Source organism: Pelodiscus sinensis, unplaced genomic scaffold, assembly GCF_049634645.1.
Source record: "Pelodiscus sinensis isolate JC-2024 unplaced genomic scaffold, ASM4963464v1 ctg69, whole genome shotgun sequence".
Classification (NCBI taxonomy): Eukaryota; Metazoa; Chordata; order Testudines; family Trionychidae; genus Pelodiscus; species Pelodiscus sinensis.
The window spans coordinates 214,384-229,905 of NW_027465915.1; the positions used below are offsets into that span (position 1 = coordinate 214,384).

At 52.2% G+C, this 15,522-nt stretch overlaps 1 protein-coding gene across 14 annotated transcripts in view; it reads right to left on the minus strand.

The window, feature by feature from the left end:
* LOC102446721 (SRSF protein kinase 3-like) overlaps positions 1-15,502 on the minus strand; it is an 82,704-nt gene extending 67,202 nt beyond the window's left edge. For 10 of the 14 annotated variants that reach the window (XM_075916683.1, XM_075916682.1, XM_075916677.1 and 7 more), the window contains exons 1-4: positions 8,961-11,630; positions 6,135-6,264; positions 5,864-5,972; positions 4,764-4,851 (exon numbers count right to left, since the gene is read on the minus strand). In XM_075916683.1, the coding sequence (XP_075772798.1) occupies positions 4,764-4,851; positions 5,864-5,972; positions 6,135-6,180 (243 nt within the window). In that variant the 5' untranslated portion in view covers positions 6,181-6,264; positions 8,961-11,630. Of the gene's footprint in view, positions 1-4,763; positions 4,852-5,863; positions 5,973-6,134; positions 6,265-8,960; positions 11,749-14,648; positions 14,766-15,346 lie in introns of those variants that run through there. The other 4 variants (XM_075916685.1, XM_075916684.1, XM_075916674.1 and 1 more) reach the window with 3 other exon arrangements.
* Between the last annotated feature and the right edge of the window lie 20 nt (positions 15,503-15,522).

A 15,522-nucleotide genomic window follows, 5' to 3' on the forward strand; every position in this document is an offset into this window, starting at 1 on the left:
AGACCAAAAAGGTCAGGTCATCGTCAGGAGCAATCCGTGACATCACCAGTAAGTGCCACTGGTGGATGGAAGAGGCCTGAGTACACAAGGAGACTCAGGACACGAGCTTAATGTCTTGTTACACTTTTTGCTGCATTATTCACTTTTTGCACAAACTATCACTGACTGGTATTGCCATATGCCATAGTGCCTACAAGTCCATTGTGCAAGGCCCTGTGCACAGACGGAACAGAACAGCCCAGCTTTTCATTTGAATAACGTGACCCAGAGCCTCTGTTAAGTACCTCTGTACCTTTGGAGACCAAGACCAATGATTCCACCTTTGCCTGGTACACAGGTGGGACTCTCACTCCCTTGGTGTTGTTGGCTGTTGAGAGCAGCCAGAGGGGCTGGGCCAGAGTGGACAGCTCACCCTGAGAACGTTGAAAACAAGGACGAAGGGATGGAGGGGAAGCAGCAGGAGGGGAACAACGTCCGAGCGTTCTAGTGCAGTGAGGGGGGCAGGTTCCTGCAGCAGAAGGGAGAGGGGCTCCCAGAATGAAACAAGGTCACGTCCTGGTGTTGTAACAGTTCAAGACATGGGAGCAACCTGATTTTCCATTGCGGTGACTCACAGGCAATTCTCATAGGATGTGGGGATCCAAGTATGCTGAAGCAGCAACTGCAAGGCCATCTTCCCAATGTGTATACCAGATCTAGATGCAGTACAAGCAAGCGCCGACGAGCAGTAGCAGCTCTGCACATGCCCAGCACTGAGCTAACCGTGAGGGACATCATTGCCATTGCTTGGGCTCAGCAACTGAGCGCAGAAGCTCTGCGGGGGCCCAGTCTGAATGACTTCAGCTGCTGATGTACTGTAAGACTATCCCCTTGGGAATGGGTGCACAGTCACCACCTGACTCCCAAATCAGTCTAAGTAGAATGGTGAGATCACCTCATAACCACCAGCTAAAGACACTGTTCACTCGTGTTGGAGGCTAGCGTAGGAAAGAACTCTAGAAAAGAAATCATTTGCCTCAGCAGAAATTGAGAAACCGTTCTTGACAAAAATAATTGGATGCAGTTGCAGGGCAACGCTGTCCTTGAAACCTGTGCCATTAAGGGCTGCAGCTTGCCTCTTCTCTGTCAGCGTTACAGCTGTAAGGAAGCCTGTCTTCTGGCACAGGACCCATAAGGGCAACCATATCCCAAGCACTGTACAAGTGCAACAGCCTGTCTCTGGGCTGAGGTGACACAGATGGGGAGGACACAACTAAAATGCTGCCCTGGCCAGGTGAGTCCCAGTACGGGCTGGATGGACAGCGAAGGGGACTAGCCGGCCAGTTGAAATTGCACCCAGAAAACCTCCACCCCTGTGATCTTATGACCCTTCCTGGGAAAATCAGCTGTTTCTCAGCAAAGGGATGAATAGCAGCAAAAACACGATGAGCAATATTGCTTCTGCTGCCTGTAGGGTGCCTCTTTGTGGCTGGGGCGTAAGTGCTCGAGGAACACAAAGCAGCAATTTCTGAAAACAAAAAATGACTATCAGAGTAAGTCTTCCATGACCCACCAAAGCATCCCCAGCTATGCTGGAGTTTTGCAACAACAGGGCGCTCCTCACGGCCGCTGCTGATGCCAGAATTCCAGCTACAGATCTGCCACATCCAGACCTGATGGCAATGAAGTCTTGGCCTCCAGATGGCCTCTGTAATGAAAGCCTTAAATTCCTCCCTGGAGGCTTTCATCAACTGCTCTGTGAATCTGGACAGCCACAGCTGGATAACAACGTATCTGTGTTGATAAGACATTCATTTTCCTCCCAACCTCTCCGTTTCCCTGTCCTTCGGAGTGGACTTGCATCCCCACTGCTGTGACCTCTCCTCTACTGCTATCACAGCATGGGTTAGGGGCTGGAAGAGAGTGGTAACCACCTGCAGCCTGTAGGCCGGTTAGGCCTCCCAGAGGGGTCCTTCCGCCTCCAGGTCAGTGGGTGGCCACTCCACCCCACTTCCACAGGGACTGAGACAACCCTCCCCCTAAGTCAGTAGTCCAACCATTCGGCAGCCCGCCCCTAGATCGGGGCAAGGCAGCAAACACACACAGTTAATAGTCCAGAGGCCCCAGCCTTAGTTCAGGCAGGGCAGCAAACGACCACAGTCAGTAAGTAGTTCAAAGCGCCCTGGCCCTGGTTCAGGGTGGGGCAACAGACAAGTAACAGTCTTCGAGGCCCGTGCCCTGCTTCAGGCAGGGCAGCCAGTAACAGTGTAGCAGTTTAAGCAATGGTTTATCTCCTTGCTCAGGAGGGTGTAGGCACTTCACCTGCGATGGCGGAGAGGGGGAGACTGCCACCTGGTAGGTGGGTGGCAGGGGGGACACAGGCCCACCCACTCCACTGTGTCCCAGCCCAGGGCCCTAGAAGCAGCAGTACAGGCTGCTGCTGGATCAGCAAGGGCTCCGGCCCGAAACCTGCTGACCCAGCTGGTTATCTGCTGACCCGGGTGGTTACCTGTCTGCATTGTTCCCTGGGCCACTTCCCTTCTCTCCCTCAGTGCGTACCTGAGTAACAGGCTGGTTTCTTGGGGCTCAAGGGTTGTCAGATCCAGCTGGAGTCCAGGGGGTCCAGGCCAGTCCTCAGCGGCCTGCAGGTCCAGGGGTCCAAGCTGGCCCTCAGCTGTCGGTCGGTGCAGGTAGTCAGGCTGGGCCTGCGGGCTTTGCAGGATTGGGGGTCCCAGCCAATCTCTGGATGCAGGGCAGGGTAAGCGTCCAAGCCAGTCCTTGGGGTCAGGCATGGCGAAGAGTTCAGGCCAGTCCTCTGGCCTCTGATGGTCTGGACTGCACCAGAGTTCAGGACCACCTTCCTGGCCAAGCACGCCCGGCAGGCCAGTCCTCAGCCTCCCAGGCCAGGAGCACTGAGCAGACTTCTGTTACCTCCAGAGGCCAGGCCCAGACTGAGTTCTCAGGCTGGGCTTTTATAGCTCTGGCCCTGCCTCCTGGTTTCCTGTCAGGTGGCTGGGCAGGGCTAGGCTCAGCCCAAAATGGCTCCCAATGGGGTCCTTCTGCCTCCAGGTCAGTGGGCGGCCACCCCAAGGATTTTCAAATAGGCCCCACTGCACAGCCCAATAGAGGGACAGGACACTGCTTCTCACATTGCTTGCTATAGGTGGTAACAAAGCTGGGGTATTCACAAGGGACCTAGCAGCTCCAAATAAGCATCATGGATTGAGAGAGCCATTCTCCCCAGAGCTAAGAACTTCTATCCAGCAACCGATGCATGTTCCCTTCCCCTACTCAGCCTGCTTCTCGAAACTGGAAGCCACAGGCCCAAGAAGTCAGAGGAAGAACCCTGTATTGCAGAGTCACCTGGAGGCATGGCAGTGGAAGCTGTTTGGGTTGGGTCAGCTCCATGGAAGAGGCTCAGTCTAGCCCAGCTCAGGAAGAACGGCCTCTGACTGCACTTGTACTAGAAGCGGCTCAGGGACAGGAATTGCTGCCCTCGAGTCAGGCAACATCACCAGGCAGGAAGCCTTGGGCAAGGCACAGTCCCAGGGTCTGTGGAGGTCACAGGAGCAGAGGAAGGTATGGGTGGCCAGCAGGCAGTGAGCCAGGACTGCTATCCCTACTGCGGGAACAGTGCAGATCCTGCTGCCTCTGCCGATGCAAGGATTAAGCACAGTGCTTCCAAAGGGAGAGGGGAGCAGAAGTAGTTGTCCCCATGTCAGAACTTGGGGGGCACCTGGGAGTCATCCGAGGGGAATGGAGGAGCCAGCCTAGTCCAGAGCCAACACAAAGAGTGCCGGCTGCTGAAGATGAATGAGCGGCTGGTACCAGGAAAGGCATCCCCTGGACCTGGCACGGGAGCAAAGGAGGGACCTGGCAGCGAGTCATTCTGAATCCGGTGGAGGGACTGTAGCAAGGGCAGCATTGGCGCTCGAGACAGCATTCATGCCCATGTCCCCTCACTGCTGTTCAAGCCCTGAGGGGCAGAATGCAGTTTCCACAAGGCAACAATCCCCCTGGATGCCCCCAAAGGACACGGCAGGAAGCCCAGTGACTGACAGTCTGTCAGACAGAGAGGAATCAGGAATGCAAAGGGGCTGGACCAGATGATGCTCTCGCCTGATGGCTCTATGCTGCCATCAGCAGCGGCAGACTCAAGAGATGCCCCTGGGCACAACCCAGGGGCAGGTAACGGGACTGGTGCCAGGAACCCACACGAGAGGGTATTAGTGCTTAGAAGACCTGCTGGACACGTTCACACTCTGGGTGAGGGGCAGACCAAGTGAAGGCTCATCTGCCTCCTTGCCAGGGGCTGCTGGGCCAGGTTGGAGGGGGCCCAGCACCACTGAATTACCTGGCTATGGAAAGAAATGCAACACTCCCAGAAAAAGGGCTGAAAGCCAGGCAGATAAAACATCACACAGAATGCCCCAGGCAGAGAGAAGGTACCGGCTGCCCTCCAAGAGACAGGAGCCCCAGGGCAAAGGCACAATCCCAGAGGTGCCGCAGGCCACTTCCTGCAGAGCCGGAGTGGAAGACGTGTCTGCACCACTCCCAGAAACCCAGAATGGTCCCTCAGCATCGCGGGACAGAGTCCCAGGAGAAGGGGGGCCCTGGTTCAGAAGCAAATGCTGGACTGAAGCTCTTTGTGCTTTCCCAGCAGCCAGCAGCTCCCTAAGTCGGAGAGCTGGCACTGCAGGCCCTGGGAGCAGAGGCAGGCCCAGGCAGGCAGAAAGCAGAGCAGCCTGCAGGCTCTCTGGGGTGCAAGCAGGAAAGGTACGTACACACTGGAGCAGGGAGATTTCATCCTGCGCAGCCTCAGCAAAGCTCTGCCCACCCTTGGCCACCTTCACAGCCACATGCCTCTTCTCTCTGGGAAGGAAGCACAGCAGCAGACAGTGTCCCATGGTGGTGTCCATCCCAGCTGCCCGCCCTGCAGTCTGGGAGTCTCCATGGCTTTCCGGTCCCTGCACTGACCCACCTGGCTCCTGAGTTCTGTGCTCCCCCTCTCCTCTGCCACTTACCCCACACCCAGACCTCCCCCAGACAGCAGTGTGGAGCCTTGCGTTCCTCTCTCAGCAACTGTTGCTTTAACCCTCCAGCTCCATCGCCTTCTGGGCAGAGCACGCTGTAAAGTGAATACAAGCTGCACCTCTAGAAACCAGGACTCTCTGGTCCGGCAATATCTGTGCTCCAGCAGAACCATGGATGTTCCAGGATCAGAGAAGCCCGGCACACTGTAGGGGTGGGGAGGACCAGGAGCTCAGCCAATGTTGGGGGAGGGAGCTTGGCCTGATGTACGGGGGGTGCCTGGCTCAGCTGGGCTGATGGGGTTTGTGAGGTGGCAGGAGTCAGGAAGCCTGGTGGGGCAGCAGGCCAGGGGTGAGGCTGGTAGCAGGGGGGGGCAGAAATGACCTCCCCTGGTCCGGCAAATTCCCTCATTTGGGACCAGTCAAGTCCCAAGGTGCTGGACCAGGGAGGTCCAACCTGTACCGAGACAAGCCTGTCCCCTCATGGCCCAAACACAAAGCTAGTAGGGCTTCCTGCTGGCACAGCTCAGCACCACACCCTGCAAAGCTTCCCGCCCACCAACATCACTTCACTCCTGCCTCGTGACAATGCACCGGCTCCCTCCCTAGAGCCCTTCCTGTCTGCTCCACGCTGCCAGACTCACGGGGCTGGAGCCCTCTTGGCATGGACTGCGTGGGCAGAGTTCCTCTCAGCTCACCTCGCGCTGGTGATCCCCTCTCACCTGCATCCCTGCCCCGGCTCCTCCTCCGAGCAGTTCCATCCTCTGCCCAGACAGAGGGGCAATTCCTGCCCTCGCCCCTCAGGGACCTTGACAGCCCCAGCCCACAGAGCTCCTCTCTCTGGTGCTACTCACACCATGTCCTGGCACAACCAGACTGTAGAGAAGTAGCCAGCGCCCAGCTTGTGCACCGCCCGGTATCTTCCATGGAACGTGTCTCCCTTCTGCACAGGGCAGTAGCCTCCTACAAGACAGGTCACCCATAGCCCCATTTGTGGGACGGGCTTCAAAACACCACCAAACGGCACGGGGACCCATCTTCACCATTCAGCCCTGAGTCCACCACTCTCCCTGGCTGAATGGCAAGGACATTTGGGTACCAAACTGGTGCCAGCCTGGGACTCACCTGCACAGTACTCTGCAGGATCCTCCTGGCATCCCCATCCCGCCATGGCTGCAGGCCTCAGGGTGAGCAACTGGTGGGACCGGGGATCTGACACGTGGAACAGACACAGCACAATCTCTGCAGTTTACTCCTGTAAATAGAGTCAGGCGTGGAATGCTTACTGGGATTCCAGCCACACCTGCATGCTTCCCAACTCTTCCTTCCCAATCCACTTGTGACCCCTCCCACTGCCTCCCTTGCTCTGTCCCCGCAGTGACCTCTGAACTTGGACCTGGAGATGAATGTTGCCTGAGATTTGTGAGATTTCAAAGCAGGGGCCCTGAGCTGGCTCCGGCTGAGCAGAGCTCCAGGCAGGTGCAGTGAGCCCAGCGAGAGGCAGAGTTTCAGGTTTCCTGCTGCCTTGCTCGGCCTGCTGAGGGATTAGTGGGGATTGAAGGAAAGTGGCTGCAGCAGGGCTCAGGGCTCTCTTGGGCATACAGTGACTGAGCTGCAGAGTCTTAGCTTCTATTTCAGTATGAAAGTCTCCAGACTGGCACAAGTGGTCAGCCATTTTAAAACTAATCCTCAGCACAGTGAGTCGCGCTAAGGGTTTGTCTGGGCAGTGGCCATCTGGCAATTTTTGCTCACTTGAATCCTAACACGTGAAATTCATTAGTCTGTTTAGCTTCTTCGTATGTTAGAAATATCGCCCAGAAGTGCTGAGGAGTCCATTAATAAAACCCTAATCTCTGCTTGAAATTTAAGAGTGTCCCTAGCAGAATTTATTCTGGAATAGCTAGTCTAGAATAATTATTCCCGAAGAGCTATTCTGCTAAATTCCCAAGTGCAGACAAGCCTGAAGAGCGTTTTCCCAGAAGCTCTGGAATAGAATTGTGGCTTCTTCTGTCATTTTTGGTTCTTCAGCAAAGAGCAGAGTTACCCTGTTCTTCCTCTGCTAGCAACAAAGCTGCTTTCGGGACCAACCCTGCCAGGCAGCAGCTGCATTTCTTGCTGATGCTGGGCAAGCTCAGGGTGTGAACAGGCTGCCTGGCAAGGAAGAACAGGCTGGAATGCACCATGGAGCGGGATGGTGCCTGCCTCCCACCTACTTCCTTGCGCAGTGCTCTGACTGACGCATAATGCAGCACCTCAAGCCTCTGCCTCTCTCGCCGTACAAAGATTCAGAAGCCCCCGCCCTCCACTTGCCACTCGGCTAAGGAACAACTTGCCAAGACCAGACATCGACATGGCTGGCTGCCCTGGGCCTGTTCAATCCACTGCCGGGCCTGTAGAGCAGCCGAGCCCAGCTCCATGTCCTGACGCCAACAGGGCATCAAGGAACAACCACAAAGATGACATGAGGTGTTGACGTCAGCCCTGGCAGAGGAGGCATCACGTTGCTCCCTATGGACACAGCCCCAAGGCAGCCAAGGCTCCAGTAGCTCGTGTTACGCAAGGGAGACACTGCTGAGAGCAACCTCGAGTTGAGCAGAAAAAGGCACAAAGCCATCGGTGGAAGCTGAAACGAAGCAACCTGAGACCCAAAGACACAGATTCTCACTGTGAGAGCACTGAGCCATCAGATCACAGTGTCGGGGATCCCCCTGCCCTCCAAGGGTTTACATCTAGATGATGCTCTAGAGAAGAGCTACTCAACTTAGGAAGCCCCCGGGGCCACAATGAAACTCACAGCACATGCCGAGGGCCACAACTTAAGTGTAGTTGCATATACATGCAAATATATATGCAAATATATGCAAATCGCCTCTTTTACACTAACAGGCACGAATACAAAGATTAAGGCAAAACTACACAACACACAGGCCCCATTTAAGTCAGTTCTGCTGATATTAATAAAATGCAACATTTACCCCATTTCCACCCAAATGACAGCACTTTTAAGGTATGTCTAGACTACATGGCTCTGGCGACAGAGCCATGTAGATTAGTTTACTAGACATACCCAAATGAAATGGCGATTTAAATAATCGCCGCTTCATTTACATTAAAATGGCTGCCGCGCTGAGCCGATCAGTTGTTTGTCGGCTCAGCGCACTAGTCTGGATGCTCCACGGTTGACATCAAAGGCATTTGTCGACCGCCCCGGTAAACCTCATCCCACGAGGCATAACGGGTGGTCGACAAATGCCTCTGATGTCGACCGCGGAGCATCCAAACTAGCACGCTGAGCCGACAAACAGCTGATCGGCTCAGTGCAGCAGCCATTTTAATTTAAATAAAGCGTCCATTATTTAAATGACAGTCCAGGAATGTAACTACTAAGACAAATCAACAGAAGACCGTTCTATTGACTGCTTGTTTGCTTTGGCTCCCAACCGTGGGCCGTGCGTTGAGCCCCGTGTGCATCCAAACTGCACCACCGGCCGCAAACAAATGGGCTGCGAGCCACATGTGGCCCTGATCTAGATAGTCTAGAGCTCAGAGGCCCGGGGCTCAAAGCAAAAATTGCTGGGGGATGTTTCCCAGCCTGTTCTAGATGACCAGTTCTTTCTAGCCTAAGAAGAACCTACCAAAGGAGCCGATATTCGACAATGCTGGAGACGCTACCTTGCACTGCGCAACAAGAACCATCTCCCAGCTTCCCAGCGAGGCAAGCAGCCCCCTCTCCAGGCATCCCAACAGGCCCAGGTGGCTGCCTGGCATATGTGCTCTGGGCAGGCTATGTGGAGTGTCAAGAAGTCAGCCACGGCCCTTCTCTCATATGTGGAAGAGACGCCAGGACCCAGTGTGGGCCGGGCTTCCCAAGTAAGCATCCCTGCTCCCTTGGCACATGCAGTAAACACAGCCCATGGGGGTCTTGATGCCACCGGCCCTCGACAGACTCACCATGCAGCAGCTCTGGGGGCTGGGCTCAAAGCTCAGCTGGAGACCTGGGGCTCTCGGCAGCTCCTGGCGGTGTGAGACCGAGGGCTCTTGCCTTCCTTTCCAGTCAGCCTTGGCTGTGAAGGGTGTTCCTGCGTGGAGCAAGTTCTGCTGTGCCCCTGGAAGCTGGGACAAGGAACAGCAAGGCCCCTGCAACCAGCACTGGCTTCAAGAACGCTTGGGGCAGGGTCATTTTACTGCCTCGACAGCTCTGCACCTGTTTTGAGTTCCTTGCTTCTAACTCGTGCCTCTCAGCATGTCCGTCAGCTCCAGTGAAAGCCTCTGCACCACCCCAAGGCTATTTATGGAGCACACGGCACAGCTTGGCTGGATGGAAACACAGTCTGCCCCGAGATCTGACATGGCTCTGAGCCCATGTTGTGCCAAGCATCAGTCACCTCCCGTTTCCTCCATGACAGCCAATCAGCCTCTGGACACCATGTGGCTGCAGCTCCCTGCCCTTGAGCCAAGTAGTTTCCTGCTCCTACGGCAGCCAAATGGGGGCTGGAAAACAGATTTGCTCTTATACGCCAGCTTGGCAGAGAGAAACAGCGGGGTCCTTTATACAGCTGCATAATCACATTCCAGAAGGCCGGGTCTGAGCCGCAACTCTGCACCCTGGGAGTGATACACCCCGGGATGCCCCAAGCCCCGCAGCAGCTGGGCTTTGCAGAAGGAATAATTACAACTAAGGGCATGACAATGACACCATGCACCATCTGCACCCATTGTGTGCTGCCTCCGTGCACAGGAGCTGAGCGTCCTTTGGGTCCTTCCCTCACCCAGGAACCCCGACCGGAGCTCAGTGCTAAGCAGGTTTTGCTAACGTGGCACAAGCCACTGAGGAGGATCTGCCACCTCCTAAAATGAGACCTTCTAGCTAAGCCAGCGCACGGCCTGGGAAGGGGCCAGGGACATCAGGCTGGGATTTAATGAGAGCAGGGCTCCCTGCTCCATCAGCTGCTGTGCCTTGACCGCTGACCCCTCCTGCTCTGGCTCAAGAATAGCTGCCAATGGCCAGCACAGGCAGGAAACCTTGGCTGGGATGGGCTCCTCCTGAAAATCTGGAGGTGGGCCTAGCCAAGAGCCAAGCAGCTGGGCCTGGCTACACCCGAAGGGGCACAGAGTCAGGGCTGCAGCTGAGAGCCCCGCTGTGTGACTCAAAAGCAGGTCACTGAGGCATACCGGAACGGTCGACGAAGGCTTCCTTTGTCTACTGCACCGCATCTAGACTGCCGCGCTGTGCCGGATCAGCTGATCGTCAGCACAGTGCGGCGGCCATTTTAATTTTAACAAAGCAGGGATTATTTAAATCCCCGCTTCTTTGACTATGCCGAATAAGCTATTTTACATGGCTCCATCAATGAAGCCATGTAGTCTAGACATAGCCCAAGAAAAAGACTCTTCATAATGTGTAAGTAGGGCAAGTCTAGATAAATCCATCAGCTTTTATTGTTTTCTGTTTTGGGAATTTGGATCTGATGTCTGTGCTGTTAGAAATGGGTTTTCCTCTCTTTTGTAACTAAGTTTTGGCCCAAAGCAAAATTCTCTATGAGTATATTAATCAGTGGCTCTTGCCATCTAGCTATTCCAAATATGCTTGTAACTAGGATACTGTTTTGATAATAAAAGTTCTTTCTTTTTTATTTAATCTGGAATTGCTTAATTTTTGTGTCCTGGTTTTACTCACAGACTTTAAGGTCAGAAGGGACCATTATGATCATCTCGTCTGACCCCCTCCACAGTGCAGGCCACAGAATCACACCCACCCCTCCCAGAATAATCCTCTCACTTATATCTCAGATATTGAAGCCTTCAAATACTTTGAAGACCCCAAAATGCAGAGAATCCTCTAGCTGTGATCTGTGCCCCATGCTACAGAGGAAGGCGAAAAACCCCCAGGGCCTCTGCCAATCTACCCTGGAGGAAAATTCCTTCCCAACTCCAAATATGGCGATCAGCTAATCCCTGAGCATGTGGGCAAGACTCACCAGCCAGACACCCAGAAAGTTCTCTATAGTAACTCCTATCATCCCTCCATTGACCTATTCCCACCGATAATGAATGGTCAATTAGTTAACAAGATCCTGTTATCTCATCAAACCATCCCCTTCATAAACCCATCTAGTTTAATCTTGAAACCAGATAGATCTTTTGCCCCCACTCCTTCCCTTGGAAGGCAGTTCCAGAACCTCACTCCTCTAATGGTTAGAAACCTTCGTCTAATCTCAAGTCTAAACTTCCTACTAGCCAGCTTATATCCATTTGTTCTTGTGTCCACATTGGTATTAAGCTTAAATAATTCCTCTCCCTCCCTGGTATTTATCCCTCTAATATATTTAAAAGTGCAATCATGTCCCCCCTCAGCCTTCTTTTGGTTAAGGTAAACAAGCCAAGCTCCTTGAGTCTCCTTTCATAAGACAGGTTTTCATAGAATCATAGAATCATAGGACTGGAAGGGACCTCGAGAGGTCATCGAGTCCAGCCCCCCGCCCTCAAGGCAGGACCAAGCTCCATCTACACCATCCCTGACAGATGTCTAGCTAACCTGTTCTTAAATATCTCCAGAGAGGGAGATTCCACCACCTCCCTTGGCAATTTATTCCAATATTTGACCACTCTGACAGTTAGGAATTTTTTCCTAATGTCCAATCTAAACCTCCCCTGCTGCACTTTAAGCCCATTACTCCTTGTCCTGTCCTCAGAAACCAAGAGGAACAAATTTTCTCCTTCCTCCTTGTGACACCCTTTTAGATATTTGAAAACCGCTATCATGTCCCCCCTTAATCTTCTTTTTTCCAAACTAAACAAGCCCAGTTCACGAAGCCTGGCTTCATAGGTCATGTTCTCTAGACCTTTAATCATTCTTGTCGCTCTTCTCTGTACCCTTTCCAATTTCTCCACATCTTTCTTGAAATGTGGCGCCCAGAACTGGACACAGTACTCCAGCTGAGGCCTAACTAGTGCAGAGTAGAGCGGCAGAATGACTTCACGAGTTTTGCTTACAACACACCTGTTGATACAACCTAGAATCATATTTGCTTTTTTTGCAACAGCATCACACTGTTGACTCATATTCAACTTGTGGTCCACTATGACCCCTAGATCCCTTTCTGCCATGCTCCTTCCTAGACAGTCGCTTCCCATCTTGTATGTATGGAACTGATTGTTCCTTCCTAAGTGGAGCACTTTGCATTTCTCTTTATTAAACCTCATCCTGTTTACCTCTGACCATTTCTCTAACTTGCTAAGGTCATTTTGAATTATGTTCCTATCCTCCAAAGAAGTCGCAACCCCACCCAGTTTGGTATCATCTGCAAACTTAATAAGCGTACTCTCTATCCCAATATCTACATCATTGATGAAGATATTGAACAGTACGGGTCCCAAAACAGACCCTTGAGGAACTCCACTTGTTATCCCTTTCCAGCAGGATTTAGCACCGTTAACAACAACTCTCTGACTATGGTTATCCAGCCAATTATGCACCCACCTTATTGTGGCCCTATCTAAGTTATATTTGCCTAGTTTATCAATAAGAATATCATGCGAGACCGTATCAAATGCCTTACTAAAGTCTAGGTATATGACATCCACCGCTTCTCCCTTATCCACAAGGCTCGTTATCTTATCAAAGAAAGCTATCAGATTAGTTTGGCATGACTTGTTCTTCACAAACCCATGCTGGCTATTCCCTATCACTTTATTACCTTCCAAGTGTTTGCATATGATTTCCTTAATTACCTGCTCCATTATCTTCTCTGGGACAGACGTTAAACTGACCGGTCTATAGTTTCCTGGGTTGTTCTTATTCCCCTTTTTATAGATGGGCACAATATTTGCCCTTTTCCAGTCTTCTGGAATCTCCCCTGTCTGCCATGATTTTTCAAAGATCATAGCTAAAGGCTCAGATACCTCCTCTATCAACTCCTTGAGTATCCTGGGATGCATTTCATCAGGACCTGGTGACTTGCTGACATCTAACTTTCCTAAGTGATTTTTAACTTGTTCTTTGTGTATCCTATCTTCTAAACTTACCCTCTCTCTGCTTGTATTCACTACGTTAGGCACACCTCCAGATTTCTCGGTGAAGACCGAAACAAAGAAGTCATTGAGCATCTCCACCATTTCCAAGTTTCCTGTTACTGCTTCTCCCTCCTCACTAAGCAGTGGGCCTACCCTGTCCTTGGTCTTCCTCTTGCTTTTAATGTATTTATAAATAAATTTCCATTTCCATTTCTCGATCATCCTAGTGGCCCTTCTTTGTACCTGTTCCAGTTTGAATTCATCCTTCTTAAACATGGGAGACCAGAACTGCACACAGTATTCCAAATGGGGTCTCACCAATGCCTTGTATAATGCCACTACCACCTCCTTATCTCTACTGGAAATACCTCGCCTAATACATCCCAAGATCCTATTAGCCTTTTTCACGGCCATGTCACAATGGCGGCTCATAGTCATCCTATAATCAACCAGGACTCCGAGGTCCTTCTCCTTCTCCGTTACTTCCAACTGATGTGTCCCCAGCTTATAACTAAAATTCTTGTTATTAATCCCTAAATGCATAACCTTACACTTCTCACTATTACATTTCATCCTATTGCTATCACTCCAATTTACAAGATCATCCAGATCTTCCTGTATGATATCCCGATCCTTTTCTGAATTGGCAATAGCTCCCAACTTTGTGTCATCCGCAAATTTTATTAGGACACTTCCACTTTTGGTGCCAAGGTCAGCAATAAAAAGATTAAATAAAATTGGCCCCAAAACTGATCCCCGAGGAACTCCGCTAGTAACCTTCCTCCAACCCGACAGTTCGCCTTTCAATATGACCCGCTGTAGTCTCCCCTTTAACCAGTTGCTTTCCCAAGTGACCTCTTCCCTGGTTTTTCTTGTAATACTTGAGTGGGGCAGTATTTTTTTTTTTATTTCCCAAAGTCCGGGTATTAGGATTTTGGGGGAAGTTTTTGGATCAAAGCCTGTAGAGATCAGGTTTTGGGGTGCTTTTGCGGGCCCCCACTTCTGCATTCATCATGCCAGAGTGGGGAACAGCCTTGATAACACCACAGTAGAGGCTCACTTTGAATGTATGCCTTGCATTAAAAAAAATAGTAAGAGAACTAAAAAAGAGCCACCGGGGCTAACCAAGAAAGTAAAACAAGGGGGTTGGTTGTGGAGGGACAAACAGCCCCATTGGCAAGGGGAAAGAGAAAGCCCCACTGGATGGGACCCCCCTGCCCAACCCTCACAGACCCAGCCTCCTGCCCTGCTCCATGTCATCTTTAATGACAACACACAACAGGGCCTTGCTTTGTGTTCTCACAGGAACACTGGCACCTCCAGAGCCACATTGAGACATCGCTCCAGAGAGGAGGGAGGGAAAAGAGCTGTATACGGACACTCCCGGGTCCCATGCGCGTTCCTGGGGCCGCCTGCGGACACTCCGGGGTCCCACGCGCGTTCCTGGGGCCGCCTGCGGACACTCCGGGGTCCCACGCGCGTTCCTGGGCCATCTCCGGTCAAGCACCGGCCAAGTGTGCTCAGGTTGTGAAAATGGACACGAGCCCAGCTCATGGTAGGACAGTTACAGGCCATGTTTGGAGCATCTCATAGGCCTTTGTAAATGTCCCACTGGAATGTAAATACCTTGTTTTCCTAAGTGATCTCAGTGCTAGCCTGCACCAGGAACTGAGCACAGTGTGTCCACTGCCAGGTGCATCGAGGTCACTCCCAGTCTTCCTGCAAGTTCTTGTCAGTCCCATGCTGAGGGAAGGGAAGAAAACAACTTCACTGTAAAATCACATTCATGTTCAAATTACCAAAGAGCTGCAATAATCCCAGGCGTCCAGGCACCCCACCCATGTCTTGCAATGCATACATCCCAGGGGGAGAGAGAGCAAGCCCTGACAGACTGAAGTGAGGTACAGCTCAAAGAAAACGGGTGACAGGGAGAGTCTAGCAGCAGGGAAGGTCTTTGGGTTCCTTGCTAGAGACAGAAATGGTCCTTGAGTCGCTCTGCTTCCTTCTCCCAGTCCCAGCTCCACTAGTCCCTCACTGTTTTGTATCTTTCCCACCTGCTGCTGGTATAATCAGGTCGCCTGCAGATGCACAGGGAGCTGCTGCAACTTGTTCCCACTGTAACACGGGCAGATCAGAGACCTTCCTAGGGACAGTTTATAGAAGAATGCCCCAAAAAGCCACTGCACTTTCCTTTGAAGCACGCAATGCTGAGCACTGTCAGAGACAGGAGACTGGCCTAGAGGAACTCTGGTACAACCCAGGTGGCAATTCCTACATCTAGACACTAGGCCAGAAGCTAAACAGGGCTGAGTCCTGCAACTCACCACAGTTACGAGCCTATCTGCCATGTATTCTGTGGGTCTGATTGCACAGAAGAGGGACCCAAGCCCAAGTGAACAGCCTCAGGAGACACGTGTTATTGGAGAAGGATTCATGAACGGGCTCTGCCTTGGTCTGTCATTAGCTCTTTGGAAGCGTGACTCCTAGAGTAACAGAATCA